Source organism: Crocuta crocuta, unplaced genomic scaffold (assembly GCF_008692635.1).
Source record: "Crocuta crocuta isolate KB4526 unplaced genomic scaffold, BGI_CrCroc_1.0 scaffold70, whole genome shotgun sequence".
NCBI classification, from domain to species: Eukaryota; Metazoa; Chordata; class Mammalia; order Carnivora; family Hyaenidae; genus Crocuta; species Crocuta crocuta.
The window spans coordinates 776,326-795,811 of NW_027528417.1; the positions used below are offsets into that span (position 1 = coordinate 776,326).

Here is a 19,486-nt window from a genome sequence, read left to right on the forward strand (position 1 = left end):
TAATACCTGGGTTACACTACTAATATTTGACTCTACTTTGTTACCTACTATCCTTTATCCATTCCTCTATTTATTATTACATCTTTTTTGGGGGAGGGTGAGTGTATTTCAAAATAAGCAGCAGCTATCACTCACTTCAATCCTAAATATTTTACCATGTGTATTATTAACTAGAGTTAAGTGTTTGTTTAGAGGAGTTTTTCTTTTGAGGTAAAATTTACATAGAAAGGTATGCATAGATCTTAAGCGTACCATCATTAAATGACCTCTATCTTCTAAGTCAGTTGTGTTCTCATTAAGGGAACTAACTCCCATCCTAAGGCCATACTTCTAAAACTTGTGTGTTCATTTGGATATTTAAAAACAAGACTTTGAATACTACAAAGTATTTTAAATTTTTTTCTTTTTAGATTTTTTATTACATAAATGTGTGCTACATAGTATAATGATTATAATTAAAGGTATTTTTAAATTTTTTCTAGATTATTCCACACTTCAGCAAATATTCTTAGCACTTTTAATGATATCACGTAATGCATGCTGGAGGAAATAACATGAGGGTGTTTTTGTTTAGTTAAAAATATCAAAATGTAAAGAAAGGCAAGGATTGCCCTTTTGTCTACTTTGTAAGCTAAATGTGTAAAAGAGATAGTTACTTTAAAATGCTTGAACGTTTCTAGAGTGCTTTATGAGTTTATTGAGTGCTTGTATTTACCTGAACTCCTTGAGCCCCCGCACTCGCCATGTTGGATGGGTGGACAGTTGTTCTGTCTGCTCTGTGAGTGAAGAAACCAGGGCCCAGGCTGGGGGAGGGCCGTGGAGCAGGTGAACTGGGGCCCTCTCACTTTAAATGTAGTCCAGCGGCAACAGCAGTACTCACACTGAGTCTTCCGTTCAGGTGCCGTTCCAGCTGCTGGGATTTGCTGATGAGTAACTGCCAAGTGTTTTATTGCACAGACTAGTGTTAACTGTAACGATGGCTCTGATACAAGGACTTATGCCAATATTTTGAGTTCCCCAGGATGAAATCCTCAGATATAAAGGAACTGCAACTGCAGGGATCCAGACAGAACTCTCAGTGTGCTATATTTAGAATGTGGCATGCTGATATTACATACCCGTCCTCTTCTCACAAAAGGGGACGGTCATGATTTAAGTGCCATGTAATGTGGCAAAATGCCTGTTTTTCAGAAATCTATTGCGTGAGAAGCTCATTGGAGGAAAGAAAGCCTTATTGACAGATCTGTTTTGGAAGGTTTAGGTTTCACAACATCCTTGAAAGTATACCCTCCCTTAGATGGACAGATCGTTAATGACAAAGTCATCTGGAGAAAATCAGTAAAGGTTTAGCTCTTGGTTGGGTTGATACCATTAAGGAAAAGCTGGAAGAGATTAACAGTGGTGAAGAAAAGTGTGCTTGAGGAAACCTTCTTGCATAGAAACTTACTGAAAGTCCTTCAGGATCAGAAACTGGAAATAATCTATTTGAGATCACCTTTTGAGTCTCTACCCTTATTTTTGTCATTTTGTAGATAGATCGCGTAGGAGCTGAAAACCTTTACTCTTCCTGATATTGATTAGTGAGGATGTCTGCCTGCCGCGTACAAAGCACGTAATTCTTTCAAAAACGTTCGATTGCTTTTTGACCTAAGTAATGGTTGATCTGCCTCCTGCACACCTGAAAGTGTGATGGGGCCTGACCAGTGAGTCATTGAAACTCCTAGATACTCTGTATAGAAGACAGAAAGGACAAGAAGACAGGTAGCTGTGTCCATGTCCTGCTTACCCTGTGCCTGTTTTCCTGTGTCTTCCTCGCAGGGCTGGCTGCCCGCAGCCTGGTGGGGGCGTTGTTCTCCTTTGGGGCATGGTTAAGCAAAGATAATCCTTTATGTGAATCTGTGCTCGGAGTATCCTGACAGGCCTGAGGTCTACAGTAGTGTTTGTTGAGAAAGAAGGGAATGGATTCTGGAAAAAGAGGGAAAAAAAAATACATTCAGAGGAGTGCCACCAGCGGTGGCTTCAGATAGTGTGTGGTGCCTACTTTCGGTGTGATCTGCTTTGGGGCCACTTTCTTCTTTGAGCCTTGGATCTGAGTGTTTTTATTCCTTTTTTTTTTAAATTTTTTTAAATGCATCTCTCCCGAACGTTGTTGGCATGCCAGAGAGTCCAGAAGAAAAAAGGTGCAGCCATAATTCTTTCCTTCTAACGAAGGCACTGTTAAACTTTTGATAAAGTCTTTATTTCTACGTCTATAATTATCTTTATGTTCCTGGACTGAGAAAATGCCTGCTGCTGTCTGCTGTTTCTGTGAAGTGCCTTTGCGTGTGTCCCTGCAGCGCTAACTGAGGGACAGATGCTGGGCGCTGTCACTGTGCATCAGTTAAATGGCCCTTCCGGCCTTGGAAAAGTATTACACGCTGCTTTTTTTTCTCAGTGGTGACTAATATTTGTACATTGTTGCTCTTAAAGTGTGTGGTCGTGAAAATGACTCTGGGCATGAGGGCGATGGGAGACTGCTGAAGAGCCAGATCTGAGCTTTTCAGAATCGGTGGCTGGGACTTATCAGCTGCTGCTTTCAGACCTACATTCTTTCTCTTCGCGTCCATTTCTTATCATATACAGATAGATTTTCAGTGGCAGAGTAATGAATTATCATCAGTCTTCATTTTGACTGACAAACACAGCATGCCAACTATGTGGGAATAAGAAATGGTGTCAGATAAGGGGGGAATGGCCTGAGTTTTCACTGGCGAAGACTTTTTCTGGAAGAGTGACTTGATGAAGTGGTTCCGTTTTACTTTGCCTGAACCAAGTAGATTCCAACATGTTAAAGTCACTTGGAGTTTTAATATAGTTTATTCTACTGGGACAGACTTACTTGAGAATTCCTTTGTGACTCACGGTGTAATGAAAATTCGTCAGTTTATTTTACTAAAGCTAGGAAAAAAATTTTTTAAGTTAATGAGCATTTTACTAAATGAGCTGTACTTCTCAGGAATGTGTAGAAGAGGGAGGGATGCCACACAAATTGGGGTGCATTTTCTCACGGGAACCTTTCATTTCAAATACCGTGTGTTTGGACTGTTAGATGATCTTTATTATCCTTAATATTTAATCCTGGCAGATGAATTTTTCTTCTCTCTTTTGTGAAAACAGTCTATTTCATGATAACCACAATAATAATAGGTCCGTAGATATATTCTTAATCGTTGGCCTGTGTCAGTTTAATTTGTCACTGTTTCTTTGGCACTTTCCACAATACCTGGCAGTAATAGGCACTCAGATATTTGTCATGTGGACAGTGTTAATTATTGTTAATTGCAGAATAATAAACCTTGATTTGTTCTTTTACATGGTTATAGTTTAATGGGAATTGTTTCTTAAATTACAGTAAACTTACCTTTGTAAGTTTAAAGTTCTACACTAAAATTTCTTGAATATGTTCTTTCAGAGCTTTGGACTGAATGGCTTTTCTGAAATGTTTTTTGCTCTGGAATGGAGATAAGTTCGAGAACTATCTATAGTAGTGTTACACTGAGCAGTAGAATTCCTACTGACCGCAGTTTTCTGAGGCTAGTATTACCACACATTTTTATAGGTTGCAGTGAGTAGTATAGTAAAAAGTATAAATTTAAGTATTCTAAAATTTATTGAAATAATTTGATAGTGGGAAAAAGTTTTTGGTGACTAATTTACATGTAAATTAAATACAGAAATATAATTTCACTTTTCTAAAAGTGCATGTATAAAGGAGTTTTAAAATGATACAAAGAGAAACATCCTAAGTTACTCTGTTTCTGTTTATTTCAGAGCTGAAAACAGTGACATCACGTTTCACGTTAAACACTGTTAAGAAGACAATATGGGGACTCCTGGTTCTGGAAGGAAAAGGACGCCGGTAAAAGACCGATTTTCTGCGGAAGATGAAGCTCTGAGTAACATTGCCAGAGAGGTGTGTGTGAACTCCCCGTGCAGCATGGGGTCTGTGTAAAACTGCCAGGGGTGCCCGGGGGGGGTCTCTGTGAACTTGAATTCACGGAGCTGATACCAACCACAATGTGAGTAAGGTGTTAAGCGCGGCCTCTCCGTGCTCTGTTGGAAGAGAATATAGTTAGCGTCTCTTTATTTGGCTTTCTGGTCCTCTTATTTGAAATCAGTTTTTCATTTTATTTTTTTGCGGATTACTTTGAGGTACTTGTTGGAATGTTTTGAAATTTGTTATCTTCAGTATTGAAACGTAACGTAATTAGAATGTGGAAACTATGATAACTGTATTATAGAAACACTCGTGGGCTGTGCAGGTGGCACACCCCAGGAGGCACTGTGTAGAAGTGCACAGAAGCAGTCCTTATTGGGTGTCTGCCCAGATGCAGTTGCTCTAGCTGTTTTTTACAATATTGCACTGGAATTTTTATGTTTAACTTTGAGCTGGTACCAGAGCTTCTGGAGCATTTTTGTTTCAGTTTGTTGACAACTTGGAAGAAAGAAAAAAATGGAGAGGGCTGTCACCTATTGAATCACTGGCAGCATTTCCTGTTGCATATTGGAAATTTAAGATAACTCCCAGCTGTGATCTCTTAGTGAGGTGCCGACTTTGTCTCGGACTTGGACTCTGTCTGCAGCTGCAGACCTGACAGTAAACGAATCTGGCGCAAGAATTGGGTAGAGCATTGTTAAATTATATTCTTTTTGTGAGGATTAGTCCCTCACCACTTCCTCTTTGCTATTCTTAGTAAATAGCCCATTTAGGGGTAGTTTCCTTTTGACATATTATACAGTCTCTTTTGGGTCCAGCTCATTGTTAAATTTTTCCTCTGGTTAGTTAGCTTCTGAATTAGAAGTCAAACCCTGTAGAAGGATGTTCGAGGCAAAGACAAGGGATCTAAAAACGGATGACAAAATTGTGATATTACTTTAAAAAAATTCCAGTGAACGGGGCTTGGGTGGCTCAGTCATTAAGCATCTGACTTCGGTTCAGGTCATGGTCTCACAGTTTGTGAGTTAGAGCCCCGCGTCGGGTGAGCCTGAGCCCCACATTGGTTGGGTGAGCTGTATTTCTCTCTCTCTCTCTTTCTCTGCCCCTCGTTCACTTGCGCCCTCTCCTCTCTCTCAAAAAGAAGTCAAGTGAGATATTTTCAGATAAAAGGGTATAGGATTTTTTAAAATGGAATGAAAATGAAATGCAACAATCTTAAGTATTTGCACAAGTGAAGCATTTTGAAAGCCATGTAGGTTTAGTTGAAAACTGAAACTACTCAAAATGTTTACTTTCCACATTGGAGGGATTTATCCAGATTTCTATAAGGAAAGCAAATGTCAGCACCTTCTAGGCTCTTCTGCACTGTCACTAAATATTTGAACTCGTTTTGAATGTGACACTGCGGGTGCAAAAGTGGGTACTTTGACACCTCTAACACTTGCATACTTACTGTGTGACAAGTACTATTGTGATATTCAAAATGCATTAATTCATTTAATCTTCACAAAATTCTGAGATTGGTGTTATTATCTCCATTTTGGCCAATAAAGAAACCATCTCACAGAAGAGTTAAATATCTTTCCTCAGGTCACATACGCAGGAAATAGCAGAGCTTGGGTTCAAACCCACGAAGTCTGGCTCCAAGGTCTGAACATTTAACCCCTTGCTCTGCTATACTGTTTCTCAGTATTCTTCACCTCCCCCGTGAGTAGTTTGTTTTCTGCAACTTTTCATGATTTTGAAAGTACTTGCACATCTTGAGTCTCATAATAACTTTGTGAGTTAGGTAGGATAGCAGTTATTATTAGCCTTATTTACAGATGAGGAAACAGACAAGGCTGAGATAAATGTCTGAAAGGTATGAGAGCTGGGGCTCAAATTCAGCTCTTTAAGCCATTGTTCATTCTCCTGTACCAAACTCTTCCAGAAGAGGCAGGCTTTGGAGAGTTATAAGCGTGGCTTTTAATTCTGGCTCTACTAGGGGCGCCTGGGTGGCTTAGTCGGTTAAGCGTCCGACTTTCGCTTAGGTCATGATCTCGCGGTTGGTGGGTTCGAGCCCCGCGTCGGGCTCTGTGCTGACTGCCAGCTCAGAGCCTGGAGCCTGTTTCAGTCTGTGACTCCTCTCTCTCTGACCCTCCCCTGCTCACGCTGTCTCTCTCTCTCCTAGAAATTAAAAAAAAAAAAAAAAAAATTAAAAAAAAAATTCTGGCTCTACTAGTTGCTGGTTGAGTAATTTTGTTAAGTAGCTACTGTGGACTTTGGTTTCCACATCTGTAAAATGGGAATAGTATTGTCTTCCTGTATTATAGGGCTGTTGTGGCGATTAAAGGAAATAAAGCATGTAAACCTTTAGCATAGTGTTAGGCTTGCAGTGGCTATTTTGTTGCTTAATAATGTCATAACTGACAGTGAGAATACAGGTAAAATAGTCTATTTCTTTTTTATAAAAAGAAACGTATTAAGGTGGATGTTCTAAAACATTGTTGATTGTCAGACTCAGGGAGCATTTTCAACGTTCAGATTTCTGGCCCTTACCTGTATTTGCTAATCTGAGTCTGTGGGCGTTGAGCTCAGAAACCTGTGTTTAAGTGTGTTTGCACACGCAGGTATGCACATGCAGGTACATACACTTCCTCCCAGGGGATTCTGATGGCCAGTCAGACTTGGGAACCATGAACCAAAATACACAGAAGATCCTAAGCACGGTCAGGTTTTTATACTCCAGGTGGCTTTCCTCCTTGTCTGTTATTATTTTGCTATGAAATAATAAATCCAATCCAATTATTAAATTACAAGTTATGGTGTAATAGTAAAAGTTATTAATATAAATAATAAATTATACTGGGTTTAAAAGGCCAGTATTTCTGGTTTTTATTTCTGTCTTCAGAACTCTCAATGTGAATATGCCAACTCTGCTAGCCTGGTCCAGAGGCTCAGCTTAGCCTTCAACACAAAGGGGGCAGTTTTTAGTAAGACTGACGACAGTTTTGTCTAATGTGTGATGTCGTGGTTTGAAAACTTTAGAAGTTTGGCAGTTTTAACAATTCTTTCATATATTCCTTGTGGCGATTTTTCTTTCCTTTATGGTTTTCGTAGCCAGTGCTCACGTGTCCGCTCACATGTCCCCTGGTTGACGTCCGCAGACAGTCCCTGATCCTAACTTTTCACACACACAGCGTGACTCAGGTTAGGAATAAGCAGAAATGAACAGAACCCTTATCGTGATGAAAAAAGACACGTAGCTTGATCCTTTTTTTTTTTAATAGTTAAATCTTAAATGATTGATTTGTCTTTCCTCACTTCACATTGCTTTCTGAAGTAGGCAGAGAGTACCGTAGATAAAGAAAATAACCTCTTTTTCCTCCTGCTCACTATTTGCTCGGGTTTCTTGCACCTCCGTTTGTCCCAAGTCAGGGAGCTGGGGGGAAATGAGGAAAAAAAACAAAAGGCATCAGTATATTCTGCAGACTGGACGGTTGGCCTGCTCAAATATGGAACCGAACACAGTGGTAAAACACACATAAGACCTAGCGTCCTAACCGTGTCTGAAGTGCAGGCCTCTGTGGCTTCAGGCGCATTCCCATTGTCTTGCAGCCACTACCACCGCCGTCTACAGAAGTCTTCGTTTGGTAAGACCCAGGTGCCTTCCAGAAAGACGCTCAGGAGATTGAAGAGTGCTCTGGGAAGGCAGGAGCGTGGATGGGGTGAGAGGCCCGCCAGTTCCGTGGGAGGCATGGCCGCTCTGTGGGGGGCCCGGCAGTCACAGCTCTCAGAGGAGCTCGAGGAGTCCTGTGGGAAGGGGTCACCCGCAAGTCCTCTAGGTCGTCAGAAGACCTGTGTGGGTTCTTTCCTTTCTTGCTCGTTGGGCTTTGATTTGTTTGGGGGGAAATGCAGCTGGAGAGCCGACTTTAAGTGAAAATTAGCTGACAGCACCGAGTGTATCAGAGTGGGAACCGTGAGGCCCTGGCTCCCACGGGGAAGGGTGAGGGTCGGGCGGAAGCTGCCTGCGCCGTCTTACCTGCAGCCAGTTCTGTGGGTGTCATGGTGAGTGTTCCCAGGAGACGAAATGAAGCCTTTTGAAGGGACAGCAAACAGCCTTTTTAAGGCATCACAGAAGGCTGGGGTGTTACTAATGCTATTAGTTAATAGCATTAGTTGGTTTAGGGCTGAAAATATGATGAAAACATGTTTAGTGCACATCTGTCCAAATGGAAGTTTTCAGAATGTTGCTTATTTTTGGACCCTGTGATCTGAGAGTCCTTCCAGCTCAAAGATTCTGTGATTTCTCTGGAGATCCAGGGCCCAAAGAGATTCATGCTCTTAATGCACGGTTCTCTTGAATCTGAAGGATCAGTGACCAGCGTAGGAATTGATTTTATCGGAGTTGGCTGGAGGCTAGCCACGGGACTGCTCACACTGTACGTGTAGGCGTGTGTGGAGCACACACCTGCTGTGATAAGAAGAAAGGAAGCTTTGATGGCTTCTCAACATCTGTGGCTGCTAGTGCTTTCAGATTCCATTTTTTAAAAGTAGCTTTATTGAGATATAATTCGCCCACTTGAAATGGTTTTGGTATGGTTTGGAAATGGTTTTCAGTATTTTACAATATTAAGTTTTTAAAAGTTGTGATTATAATATATCACAAAATTTGCCATTTTAACCATTTTAAGACTGCCGTTCAGCGGCACTCATTGCATTCACAGTGTTGTGTAACCCTCACCACTGTCTATTTCTAAAACATTTTCATCACCCCAGATAGTAATTCTGTAGCCATTAAGTAAGAAGTCCCCATTCCCCTTCTTCCAGGCCCTGGGAACCTTTAATCTATTTTATGTCTCTGTGAGTTTGCCCAATTCTGGCTATTTCATACAAGTAGAGTTACATAGTATTTATCCTTTGTACCTGCCTTTTTTTTGCTTGGCATAAGGATTTCAAGACTCACCATGTTGTGGCATGTCTCAGAACTTCATTCCTTTTCCACCCGCCTTGAAATGACATCACTCCTTTGTTATGGCTGAATAATTTTCCACTGTATGTCTATATCACGCTTTGTTTATCCACTTAGCTGTCGATGGGCAGTGGTTGGATTGCATTTTGCTGCCTGTGGAAGTAATAGTCATCTCGGGCATCTAGTAGTGAGACTCAGAAGTTTGTGGGTTTTGATTATGGACTAGCAGCTTGAATTATATCTCAATAAAGGATACAAAGGGAAGAAATGTACTTACAGTTTAAAAGATACTGTCCCGTGTTATTATTTTGTATTAAAAATTTTTTTTAACATTTTTTACTTTTTTTTTTTTTTTTTTTTTTTTTTNAGCTGTCGGCACAGAGCCCGACGCGGGGCTTGAACCCACGAACTATGAGGTCACGACTTGAGTGGAAGTTGGATGCTTAACCGACTGAGCCACGCAAGCGCCCTGTTTTGTATTTTTTTAATTTTAAGTTTATTTATTTATTTTGGCGGGGTGGGGAAAGGGAGAGAGAGAATCCCAGGTAGGCTTCATGCTGTCAGCGCAGAGCCTGATTCGGGGCTCAAACTCACAAATGGTGAGATCCTGACCTGAGCGGAAGTCGGAGGCTTAACTGATTGAGCCCCGGCGCCTGTGCGCAGCGCTACTGGGTGGGGAGCGCTCACCGCGATGGCGTGGCCGAGCTAACCGTCCTGTAGTCCTTGCGCTGTCTTACTCGAGTAATTTATTCATGTTTAGGGCAAATTGAGGATAAAAAACTTTTGACAAGGATAGCAGCTTTGGAAATGCAAAGGATTACCACAGTCACAGTATTTATGGGTGTCGATACCGTCTTTCATTTAAGGATAGAGTTAAAGAAGACTGCACAGATTTGGGTGTCCCTCCTTCAGTGCGTGTTTATTGAGCATCCGTCCTCTGCGCCCTCTGTGCATGCCGAGTGAGGGATGTGGAGGGGGCAGGCCTGACACGGCCCTTGCCCGCATGGCGCTTAGAGTCTCCAGGGGAATCTACGTAAAGGACTGGTTCACCTTTCAGTTCCCGTTTTTTCCTCCAGAATTAACATCTGCATTTTCCATGGTAATGTCTATTTTGTCTCGCCAGCCGTGATTGTCAGTGTTGGTCACAGCGGCGTGCTTAGACTCGAGGAAATGCGGTCATCTGTTTACAGCTGGGTTAAGTGCTTTGAGTAAAAAGAAAATGAGTGTGTGGCAGTGGGGCTTGACATGTTTGGGGGCTTTGGGAGGGCCCTTTCACCCGAGCTCTGAAGGATGAGTGGAATTATTGAGGGGAAAGAGAGCTCTCAGATGTAGATAAGAGCTTTCCAGGCAGGGAAGCACGTGTGACAAGCTTTTGAACCTAAAAGAGTATGGAGGATTCAAGGAATAATAACAACAGCTAATATTTACTGATTCCCGAGCTCGTATTGTGTACCAGTCACTGTCCCAAGTTCTTTAAATGGATTTAGTCCTCATGACAAGTCTACTCTTTCTGTTTTATCCAAGATAAGTGCATGGTGCGGGAGAAGCGAAGTAACTTGCCCCAGGTCTCACAGCTAGAAAGCGTAGTGCTGAAATTCGCATGGGGCTCCTCCTGCACTCTGAAAGTACCGGGCCTTCCGTGAGGTCACTAACGCTAACATGCACAGCAAGGAGGGCTGGAGTCAGAGAGGCAGGCAGGGGCCAGATCATCTAAGCGGGTGGTTCTCAGCCAAGGGTGGCTTTGTCTCCCAGGGGACATTTGGCAATGTGTGGAGGTACTTTAGAGGTAACAGGAGGAGGGGCATGCTACTAGAGTTTGTGGCTAGAGGCCAGGGGTGCTCCTACACGTCTTCACACACACACAACGAGAAATTATATAGTTGGTCTTTAACTACCAAAAGCTTTTTAAAAAGTAGTTAACCATAATTACATCAGAAGATTTAATTAAGAGAAATGGTACCTGAGATTTTCTACTAAAGGGAAGTTGCTAAGAAATTGAGAAATGATTTTTATTTGTTAGTCTGGAAACCATAGCAACACAATAAATATTATGTCTCAATTTGTCTTTCACAGTTCTTTTGGCATGATTGTCATGGAAAAATAAACAAACATAGTAAACTCTGAATCTTAGCTACCTGAATTAGTCATTTTCCTTGAGTGTTTCACTTTCTAGAATTTTGTATTTCAAGTTTCTTGAAGTTAAAGCATAGTCTGTAAAGATCCAGATTATATTTCGTTTTGACTTTCACCAGTTACCTGGCTTTTGCCCAATGAAGATATATGCAGGCTCCTGGCCACCGCACACTTGGCTTGGTTATGTGCACGTCTGTCAAATCACCAAGTTTCAGTTTGCCTCCTTTGAGAAGTGTTCCATGAGCACAGTAGGGCAGAAGATTTAAAGCTAGAGGTTTCTCTCTCTTTTTTTAAACATTGGGGTGTGTGCCCTTTGAAAATATGAAATGCAGGAAGGTTTTGATAATAGTATAATGTTTTGTGATAATTGTTGCAGGTTGAAAGAAGATAAGAAGGAAGGGAGAAAGAAGACATTATAAGCCACACTAGGGCCCTTTGTTTCACTCCCTAGGCCTATCTTCCCCTCCCCTGTCACCCAACAGGGGACCACTGTCATAAAATCATAGATACCCTTCCTGTCTGTTCTGCAAGTTCTAATAGCATCTCCATGAACAGCACTGCTTTACGGGCTTTGTGTGTTGTTACCTACTGTGCTGCCAGGCATGCGGGTGTGGAACAAGAGGCCGCGGGATCATAGCTCAGTGTGGCTGGGAGGCTGGGGAGTGGCAGGGCAGTGCTAGAGATGCAGCGGCGGCCTTGAGGGCGTTTGTGCGCTGAGGAGTTTAAGTCTGATTTCGGAAGCCTGGAGGAGCCATTGGAGGGTAAAACCTTTTTCAGATTTGATTTGTAGCATAATTGGTTTAGCTCCCGTGTGAAGAATGACCGAATGACCGTTAGGAGGGAGAAGACTAGCTGGGAGGCGGCTGTGGTCCCCTTGGGGACTTCAGGCAGCGCTAGCGGGAATGGAGAGGGAAGCTTGGATAGAAGGAAGAGTAAAGAGATGGAATCTTGATGGGAGCCACCTAGTTGGCCTAATGTGTGGGGGGAGGGTAAAAGAGGAGGAGGCTTAGATGCTTCATCTCAGGTTTTGGGTGACTGGACAGCTACCAGGGAGTAGAAAGAGGGGGAGCAAGCTGAGAGGCAAGGCTATAAATCCAGTCTGTGATGCATTGAGTCTGAGGCTCCAGTGGGATAGCCCAGTGGTTAAGAGCCAGCTGGATGGGGACTGTGCGAGAAAAGTCGGACGTGAAGATTGGCAGATGATCAGTGTCACCTGGGGCTGGGGCAGGGGGTGTGGAGCGCTGAGTGAAAAGGGAGTTAAGCCCGGAAGCTTTGGTTGCATTAAAATATCAGGAGCTGGTAGAGAAAAATGAGATGATGAATTTTGAGGAGAGTTCAGAGAGGCATGGGAGGTCAGTATTGCAGAAAGCCAAGAGGTGGGAGGTTTAAGAAGCAATCAGGGATGTTGGAAGTGCGAACGGACAGTGAGGGAAGAATAGAAAATCCTATTGGGTCTGGTGGTCAGAGGTCGTTCGTGACTTGCGGGAGCGCCTTCAGTACGATGGTTGGGGCAGAAGCCAGAACGCAGAACGCAGGATGCAGGGGAGAGTCAGACGCAAGGGGGCGGTGCGAGAAAAGCCGGAGCCTGCAGAATCAAACCAGGTTGGGGGTGCTTGTTTTTATTTGTTTTTGAAAGATGGGAGGGAGTTTGAACCTACCTACTGAGAAGAACAAGCCAGTAAGGGTGAAGATAGAGAAGAGAGATCGTACAGTTCAGGCAAGATCCTGGGGAAGATGGGGTTCGCTTCACAGCACGGGGAGCATGCGTGTGTGTGTGTGACTCAGGAGGGATATATTTATATGTATTTTATATTTATATTAGGTTATATAGTTACACTTAACTCTCTTGTCTTTGAATCTTAGGGTGATGGATTCAGGCTTTTTTTTTTTTTTTTTTTTTTAAAGAAACATAACCTTTTTTACCCCTCAAACAATCCTAAATGAAATTTGACTTGTGAATATATTCCAAGGAAGCAGTGAGTGCTGTGCATTGGTTCAGGTGAATCCTGCCTTACTTGTGGACCCACTGGACAGACGGAAGATTTATAGTTGGATTGGCTTCAGTTGAGTTTCCTATTTGGAATGCTGCTGGCATTTTAGCCTGTTTGGGTTCATTTCACGAAAGGGGTAGCAGAATCCAAATTTGTGTAAGGGTGCTTTTGGGCATTGGATGTCACAAAATATACTCTGGCTACTCATACTTTATTTTGGGATGTGTTATCTCACGTGTCCCTTGGTGGCCCAGGCAGATTGTTTGAATAGTGTGTAGGATGGAACGGCAAGGATGGGAGGCGGGTGGGGGTGGAGAAAGTGAAGTTCAAACCAGGAAATGAGGTGTTGTTCCAGCTGAGAGTGGTTAGAGCCTGCTTGGAAGAGGGGGAGCCTTTTGAAATGGAAATCCAAGGTGGGGCTCCAGGGATATTATAAAGGAAGATTTGGTTAAGAAGTAGGGGCCCTGAGACCTGCGGTCCTGACAAGTGTGAGAAAGGTTCCGTGTCTGGAGACAGAAGAGAGGGAAGCGGGGCCTGTTCATGGGGGGAAGATGGGGTCTCTGTGGCCTGTGTTTGAGGTTTGAGGAATTGCTAAATTGTTTTAAACAGGGACGGCATCATTTACCTTTCCGGTGTGTAAGGGTGCTGATTTCTCCACGTCTTTGCCAACGCTAATCGTTCATTTATGTATGTTTTTAATTTTAGCTGTCCTAGTGGGTGTGAAGTATCTCCGTGTAGTTTTGATTTGCATTTCTCTAATGGCTAATAATGTTGAGTATCTCTTTATGTGCCTATTAGGCATTTTAATGTTTATTTATTTTAGAGGGTGGGGGAGAGAGAGAGCAAGAAAGAGCGCCGGCAGAGAGAGAGGGAGACACACAATCCGAAGCAGGCTCCAGCCCCTGAGCTGTCCACCCAGAGCCCAACGTGGGGCTTGAACTCACGAACTGTGAGATCATGACCTGAGCTGAAGTCAGACGCTCAATTGACTGAGCCACCCCAGGCGCCCCTCCTTTGTTTGCCCAGTTTCAAATGGAGTTAAATTATCTTTTTGTTGTATCTCATCCACTTTGTTTTCTTTCTCCTCCTCCTCCGTTTTCTTTTTTGCCAAGTTTTAATTTAAATTTCCACCTTCCTTGATGTGGTCTCTTCTGTCCCGCTAGTTGTGCTAGTCTTCAGGTCGACTTTGTGGTGTCGGGAGGGTGTGACAGTATCTAGCTGTGCTCTGGGGGAGTCGAGCGTAGGGCCCTCCCACAGTGCCTCCATCCTGGCCTGCAAACCCACACGATGTTTTTATTTTCTTAAGTTCCAGCAGAGGATAGTGCAAAATCCTGACGGTAGAGGAAAAGTCCTTAATGCAGAAGTACTCAAACCATAGTACGCGGCTAGTTCTCAGCTTTTCTTAGAAGTTCTTTCGTAGTGGTCACTATATGAGTCTAATGATTAGTTGAATGATACAGTGAATGTCTTACACATTTAGAAGATTTCTAAATTAACACACCCTAAAGCAGTTTTGTTCCAGGGGTGATCAAGGCCCATGATTTTTGCTGTCATTTTCTTTTTCCATTTGCCCCAAGCATTTAGTGGGAAAAGGATTTAAATCTATCCAAATATATCTTTATTTTTTGTGCTATAATTTTCATTGTTTCTAAGAAGAATAAATTTCTATGCTAATGTGATTGCACATTTCCTTTAATCAGCCTTACTGTGTCTAATATTTGAAAGCATAATGGTAGAAAAATTTTTAGAAACCTAGTCCGTTGATGTACTTGATCTCACAGGTAACTTGTGAACCCAAATTTCCAGTTCCTAAATTTTCTTATTTATTTAAAAAGTTTGAATCATGGCACTCTGGGGTGGCTCATTGGTTGAGTGTCTGACTCTTGATTTAAGCTGTCATTATCCCAGGGTTGTGGGATCAAGCCCTGATTTGGGCCATATGCCTGCTTAGGATTCATTCTCTCTCTCTCTATCTGTCTGTCTCTGTCTCTCTCTCCCTTCCTCTCTCCCTCCCTCCCTCTCCCTCTGTCCCTCCCCTGCATGTGCTCTCTTTCTCTCTCTTAAAAAAAAAAAAAAAAAGTTTGAGTCATATGAGCTTAAAGACCCTGCAATAATACTTAAATGATTTAGGCTCCTGAATAATTCTGATTTTGTGTCTTATGCCAATTTAACTTCTTTTTTTTTGTGGTAAAATATATATGACATAATTTACCATTAAAGACTTTTTTTTAATGGTTATTTTTGAGAGAGCGAGAAACAGAGTATGAATGGAGGAGGGGCAGAGAGCAAGGGAGCCACGGAATCTGGAGCACGCTCCAGGCTCCGAGCTGTCAGCATAAAGCCTGACGCAGGGCTCGAACTTGCGGACCATGAGATCATGACCTGAGCCTCGGTTGGACACTTAACTGACTGAGCCACCCAGGCGCCCCTTATTCACTATTTTAATAATCTTTAAGTACACAGTTCAGTGTCATGGAGTACATTTACATTTGTTTACATCTTGAGAACTTTTTCATCATCCTAAACTGAAACCATTTACCCATTAAGTAAAACTCCCCATTTCTCCTTTCCCTCCAGCCCCTTGGAATGACTCTTCAACTTTTTATCCCCACTGTTCAGTTTTAGTCTAGATACTTGAGATAAATTAGAATCACACAACATTTGTACTTCCGTGTCTGGTTTATTTCACTTAACATAACGTTTTCAAGATTCATCTATGTTGTAGCATATGTCTAAATTTCCTTCCTTTTAAAAGCTGAATCATATTCCACTGTGTGGATATAACACATTTTGTTTACTCATCTGTTGATGGACATTGGGTTGTTGGTTGTTTCTACTTTGTGGCTGTTGTGGATGAGGCTGATTTGAACGTTGGCATATGGATATCCGTTTGAGTTTTTGCTTCCGGTTCTTTTGCGTGTGTACCCGGGTATGGAACGATCTGATCACGTGGTGATTCTGTGTTTAACTTTTTTTTTTATCAACTTTGTTTTAAACTTAGTCTTTTGTGATCCTTTAAAATTGCCATGTCCCATTTATTTGGCGCCTGTGAGTTTGTGTTAAGAGGCATCTGTAGTAACGCTCATGCGGTATTCTGAGGAGAAAATGCTGGTGGCAGCACTTCGAAGTAGACTTTGTGTACCTGTAATGTGTCTATTTAAAACTGTACCAGCACCAGTGCAGGCGCACGCGCTGTCTGCTGGGTCCCAGGCGCCTTAGCCTCTCCCTGCCCCCGCCGTCAGTACTGCCGCAGGCGTCTGCTGGTGGGTGTGCGGGGAAAGTAGGTTTAAGTCCCGCTTCCCTTGTTGGTTAGTGGCCTCCAGCAGCGTCTCCAGGGAGGCATATCCGAGTTTGGATAAAGGATGAGGACCAAAGGGAAGGGCAGTTCTGTGGCTGTGAAACCCAGGATCTCATGTTACACGGCAGCCGCAGCCCCTTCCCTGTTGTTGTACACGAAATCCTTACTGGAGTGTGGGTTTCAGTTATCTGTACTTGAGATTTGGCGAAGGGAAGGTGGGCCATTGAAGTGCAGATGGTACAGAACAGGCCGTCGACCTTGGAAAGATGGAATGGGCCCGGCCCGACTGAGAAATTTCCGAGGAAGGCCAGATACAAGGCTGGCGACCTGGAAGTGACACTCCACACACATTGCTGTGGCTTTTCTTAAGTAGAGAGAGAGGTTTGAAAATCCCTAGAAAAGTGATACTTTGTAATTTAAAAACGTATTTGCTATCTGCTGCAGCGCACCTTAGCCTTGAAATGTTTTTCTGTAAATCTGACTGTTAGTAAGGAAGTGTTGTCAGTCTGTCTGAGGAGTAAAGGGAGGAGTAGCTTTTCTAAAGGAAGAGGCCAGTGAGAAACCCATGTGAGAAGATGAATTGCTCTGGCCGTGCCCCTGTTTAAAGCTTGAGGTTGGCAGATTGCAGTTTGGGGTTTTGTCACCAAGAGGCCAGTTAACGAGACCGGGCAAGTGCCAGAATGGGGGACTTGACCAAGTGTGAACCATTCAGCTGTCTCCTCCTCCTAGAAGCCTGCTGGGACCTCGCTGCGCCAAACGAAGGTGCCTTCCCTGAGCGCTGTGTGTCTGCATCCCCCAGCTGGATTGAGGACTTCTTTGGGGCACCAGTGTCACATCTCACCCTGTATTCTCACGCCGAGCCTAATTGCTTCCTCACGGAGACCCTCCCAAAGGGTTGAGTCTTAGTGTGTAGCTTGGGCCCCCCCCCCCCCTCGGTAGGGGAAAGTCCTGTGGTTATTGGGGGTGATGTGAGTCAGAGTTTGGATGTGGCCGGCAACAGAGGGAACCGCTGCCAGATAGAGGTCACCGAGAAGATCTTGACGCTTCATGTGCTGTGCCAGGCTGCTTCCCGGCCTCGTTTCCTCAGCCCTGGTCCCTGGCCTCAGATTCTCCTGTTCATTCAGCAGCCCTCGATGGGGACATGGGGCTGTGGGGCTGACAGACGCGTGCGACTTATTTAATACAGTGCAGTGGAGGCACATTTCATACAGTGCAGTAGAGGCACAGCAGAGGTGCGTGTGTGGAGAGGGTGTGGGGAGAGGCTTCCTAAAAGGAGGGAAGGTCCCTGTCGCCGGGTGGACAGTGTGTGAAGAGAGTCTGGGGTGGAGCAAGTCCTGGGAAATACGGGGGAGATCTGACTGAGGGAACCTTGTATCTGCTTGTGCTTTCTTCTCCCTCCCCTCCCCACCCCTCCCCTCCCCATCTTTGTGCTAATCTGTGGAATTTTGTTTTAGCCATAAGTAGGAGGAGCCAGTGGAGATTTTAAACAGCCTAATGACATGATCAGAGCTGTGTCTTGAAAGGCAGGTTGACAGCCCTATAACCACGTAGAAGGTGAATTATGGGACAGATTCTGGAGGCAGGTAGATGGATTTGAAGGCATTTGCGGTTACAGTGTTGAAGCAAGAGATGAGCTCCTGTGTGTGATTTCCCGGATAGGAAGTTTCCAGAATAGGCTGATGCACAGAGACAGAAAGTAGGCTTGGTGGTTTCTAGGAGCTGGGGCGAGGAGGAGGGAGGGGTGCCTGTAGTGGGCATGGGCCTTGTTTCTGGGGTGAGGAGAGCCTCCTGGAATTAGATAGTAGTGATGATCGTGCCACCTTGTGACCGTACCACGGAAACCCAGCAAACCTTAGAGTCGTAAGAGTGAATTGGATGGAGTGCGAATTACATGCCAGTTTAAAGGAGGGGGACCTGAAGAGCTCCCCAAACAGGTGGAAACAGCATGAGGAGGCGGGGCTGGGGGGAGAGACACTCCGCGGCAGAGAACTGGCAGTGCCCACGATGAGATCGAGGCTGGTGCTGAGGCTTCTAATTTGTATGATTGAGTTGATAGGGAAAGAGATTCTGGAAAAAGCAAGTTGCAGAGACATATAAAGTCATATAATAAGTTGTGTGAAATGTTTGCATCAAGGCGAGCAGTTAAAAGAAAGGCCAGACTGCGGGAGAGACTATGGAATAGAACAAAGACATGAGTGCCCAGAAGGTGAGTGAGGAGCTGATGGGGACGGCGTCTTGTCCCATCTGGCTCCTAACCTCAAAGCTGGTGGAGGTCGTTCTTGTTTGTAAATAAAGCTGAATCTTTATATTACTTTTCAGGCAGAGGCAAGGCTGGCAGCGAAGCGGGCCGCCCGGGCGGAAGCCAGAGACATACGCATGAGGGAGCTGGAACGGCAGCAGAGAGAGGTAATTTGCGGGGATCATGCTCGTTTCCTGCGAGAGTCACAAAGTCAGTGCTTGCTGGTTTCCCTCCTTCCTTCCCTCCCTCCTTCCTTCCCTCCCTCCCTCCCCCCCTCTCCTTCCCTCCTTCCCTCTGTCCCTCCTTCCTTCCTTCCATGTATTTATTTATTGGCTAGTTATCTTCTGATGAAGTAAATCTGATTCCCGTTGAAACACTGGGAATAGTATGACCTGATGTGTGTATTTTAACAAGCCATTCTATGTCAGCAAATTAAATGCAATATTTCCTTTAAATAATAACTGCAAGCACTTATACCGCTCTTGCTGTGTACGTTGTAGTAAGTTGTCATGGTATGAAAAGTGCTTTGCTTGTATTAGCTAAAGCGAGCCTGGAGAAGACAGTTATTTACTATAGTCCCAATTGGCCTAGGGTTTTGTTTAATTACACTATGATATCTACTTAGTAAAACACTGTGAAGTCATTCAACCTTACAGTTGTTAAGCATATTTAATAACAGAGGAAAGTACTCATGTAAGAAAATTAAAACAACAACAAACAAACCCCACTGTAATACTGGCTGGAGGACTTCCATCATGTGTCACAAAACCTAGTACCCATATATAGGGTCAAAAACTACTAGAAAGAAGTGATTACTATTAATACTTTGGTTTGTCAGTGGTGGGATTGATTGGTTTTGTTTTCTTCTTAAAGTTTTCCTATAGTTCGTAAATTTCAG

The 19,486-nt window shown here is 43.6% G+C and overlaps 1 protein-coding gene across 1 annotated transcript in view; it reads left to right on the top strand.

The window, feature by feature from the left end:
* The first annotated feature begins 3,810 nt into the window (after positions 1-3,810).
* LRRFIP2 (LRR binding FLII interacting protein 2) overlaps positions 3,811-19,486 on the top strand; it is a 76,741-nt gene continuing 61,065 nt past the window's right edge. The window contains exons 1-2 of the mRNA XM_077754498.1: positions 3,811-3,952; positions 18,669-18,755. Of these exons, the coding sequence (XP_077610624.1) occupies positions 3,863-3,952; positions 18,669-18,755 (177 nt within the window). The 5' untranslated portion in view covers positions 3,811-3,862. The remainder of the gene's footprint in view (positions 3,953-18,668; positions 18,756-19,486) is intronic.